Below are 2,758 nucleotides of genomic sequence, written 5' to 3'. Positions count from 1 at the left end.
GGATTGTTTACTATTTGTCCTTTTAAATGTTATTTGTCCTAATTTGAAACCCCCCACCCCTTACTCATGCTAGTTACACACTACCCTGAATGGTCAAGGCAGTGCAAAACCTATCTGAAATTTTTACAACATATATGGCACACCCATTTGAAACAACCAAAAGGGATTGGCCTGCTAGTAATAAAGTGTTCTTGAAGTTGATTGACATAGGTTCACTTGGGTGTTACACTTTTTGGACGAAAGACGTTGTCATCCTAGTGCTTTGGGCAAAGACAAAAATCTCTGCTAGGGGTCTCCCCCTCACAAAAGGGTTTGTAGGCTGGATCAAATAAAAATTGAACATGTGACACTTTGGAAAGTTTTCATATGGGAAACCTGTCCTGCACCCTTTGTGTAGGCCGCCTTAGTGCCTCACCCTAGAGGCCCCGCGTGAGAGCCTCAAAGGGCGGTTTAGAACTCTCGGAGTCTCGGGGCCCGGGGCTGAAATCGGCCGCGGCTCGCATTACGTAGCAAGGAAATCACACGTGACGCGCCTGTGCCAGGCTGCCAAGCCGACCCTGCCGATGACGTGTAGCCACCACAAAGGCGGTCCGACGGAGTTTGCCTGAACACCAAATAAAAGGCCCACCCTCTCCATTTACCTCTTTCATCGTTCTCATCTCTTCTCTTTCTCTGCTGCCTTCGGTGCCTCTCTCTCTGTCTCTGTCACATATATTCTTTCGACTTTATTGTTCTCTCCCTCTCAAGTTTCAACTCCTCGCTCTCTCACACAGGCCTTTCTCCATATTCTTTATCTTTCTCCAACCAGTGCTCTCTCTCTCTCTCTCTCTCTCTCCAAGCAGTCGTCCTTCTCTTTACAGCCTTTTTCCATATCCTCCGTCTCTCTGCAAGCAGTCCACCCTCTCTCCCTGCGTGTCTTCCTTGCACGAGTGCCAAGCGTCTCCCTCTCCGCCTCTTCCTTTCCATATTCTTTGTCCCCGCTGTTTTCTTGCCTCGAGACCTCCTCCTTTCCGCCATGGCCGCTCCCTTCGACAACCAGGACGGCTTGACCTGGGCCGACCAGTGGGACTACAAGAACGACAATTCGAAGGCCTCCGTCGGCGCCGACCAGAAGCAGAACTCCGGCAACAGCAAGCTCGCTGATTACAACAAGAAGATCAAGACGGCGGCAAGCACTGGCGTGGACAAGGCCAAAGTAGTGGCCTCTGCAGGGGCCAAGAAGGTCAAATCTGGCACCACCTCCGGGATCCGTTGGATCAAAGAGCAGTACCAGAAGAAAACGCAGAAATGAGCATTCCGGTGGATCAAAGGGCAACATTAGCAGATAATGTAGAAGCGAGAATCCGAACGTTGTCCTGGTCTTTTCCTTCTTTTTGGCCCGGACCTTGCAGAAAAGGCCATTATTCAGATGACATTAGAGTATTGCGATTACGCTATGTAGATCTAAGGTTGTATTTTATACCTTTAGAATGGCCTGCAAGCTTTGTTGCTTGGCCTGAGGAACAGATTCAGTTTTTGGATGATTGCATTGAGCAGCTTGCATAAAGTGCCTTTTGTGGCCAGAGGTGCTTACTCTTTCTTTTCTTTTTGTAGATACATACCTTCATCATTCGTTAATTCAATTCACATGTTGCACTTAAGCGCCAAGGCTTGTTAGATTTCCTGTTTCTGGTCTGTTCCACTTCCATGATGTTCGGTTTTCCACGGTTTTCGGTCTACACTGCAATTGATTCAGAGAGCGTTTTCTATTCTGTCAGTTTTTTCTTTACTTTGAAAACAAAAGTCATACCAAAACGCTTTTCTCAGCGACGAACGTTTGTCAATGTGCTGTTATTGGATCAGATTGTTCCTTCCTCTTCCTCCACCCTGGCATCATGCATGTCTTTTGCGTTGGTTGGATGCCAGAATACGTTTCTTTGATCATTTGTGACGAGTCACAAACAAAGAACGAATTATGCACGAACTGGTTGAAGTATGTGAAGCTAAAGTATGTGGACGATTGATAAATAAATCTTATCTGCATCCCCCTTCCCGCCGCGGGGGCCCGGGCTTCTTCCCCGTTTTCGTTAAGGCGGTACAATGTTGCGTCAGGTATGCGAGTCTTGTATGGTATGTATACAAGAAAGTGAAGCCAAGTTACGTGTGCCACCGCTGAGTTAGTAAATCGTTGGATGGAGGAGCTATAATTATCATCATTATGTACGTTAATGAAATTGAAGGAATAATGAAATTCAGTTCCAAGGTTTTCTCACGAGTTTGCGATTGTGAGATGCAAAGGTTGCGCGTAGTTAATTATGCAAAACGTGAAATGCTTTGAGACGTGCTGGTCATGCTTTTCTTCGTAGGGAGTATCATTGGTTGGGGCTAGCCACTAGAAGCGATGGTGCGTTTCAACAACCTTGCAACTTAATAGGGGGATTTCATGCATGACACTTTTTTTCGTTCTTTGGAGGGTTACTTTTGGATTTACTACCTCTACTTTCTCTCCATATATTGGAGCCATTTTCCTTATCATGTGAACTTTGAGGATCACACATGTTAACCCTAAATTGTTTGTAACATAAAATACAAAATTGTGCATTTTGTGTGGTTAGATAGTCTGACTTTCTTGATGAAACTTTCAAAGCCTTTTTGGATGAAGGTTCCAACACATTCCTTGATGAAGGCTCCAATGATCATTAAATTGGACACCATAGTTGTGTTGCTACGAAGACTAACTAGGATTAATGGGATATCTACTAGTGTGTTTGAGTAATAA

At 45.3% G+C, this 2,758-nt stretch overlaps 1 protein-coding gene across 1 annotated transcript; it reads left to right on the top strand.

Moving 5' to 3' along the window:
- Positions 1-665: 665 nt before the first annotated feature.
- LOC148028428 (uncharacterized) lies at positions 666-1,520 on the top strand. Its single transcript, XM_087690231.1, has one exon. It carries the CDS (start codon positions 1,016-1,018, stop codon positions 1,289-1,291), a length of 276 nt encoding a protein of 91 aa, XP_087546357.1. The 5' UTR covers positions 666-1,015; the 3' UTR covers positions 1,292-1,520.
- The last annotated feature ends 1,238 nt before the right edge of the window (positions 1,521-2,758 follow it).

The sequence above is a fragment of the Lygodium microphyllum genome, chromosome 12, assembly GCF_053477565.2.
Source record: "Lygodium microphyllum isolate KBCC chromosome 12, Lygodium_microphyllum_v1.1.10, whole genome shotgun sequence".
In the NCBI taxonomy this organism is placed as follows: Eukaryota; Viridiplantae; Streptophyta; class Polypodiopsida; order Schizaeales; family Lygodiaceae; genus Lygodium; species Lygodium microphyllum.
This window is presented reverse-complemented; position numbering and strand designations above follow the sequence as displayed.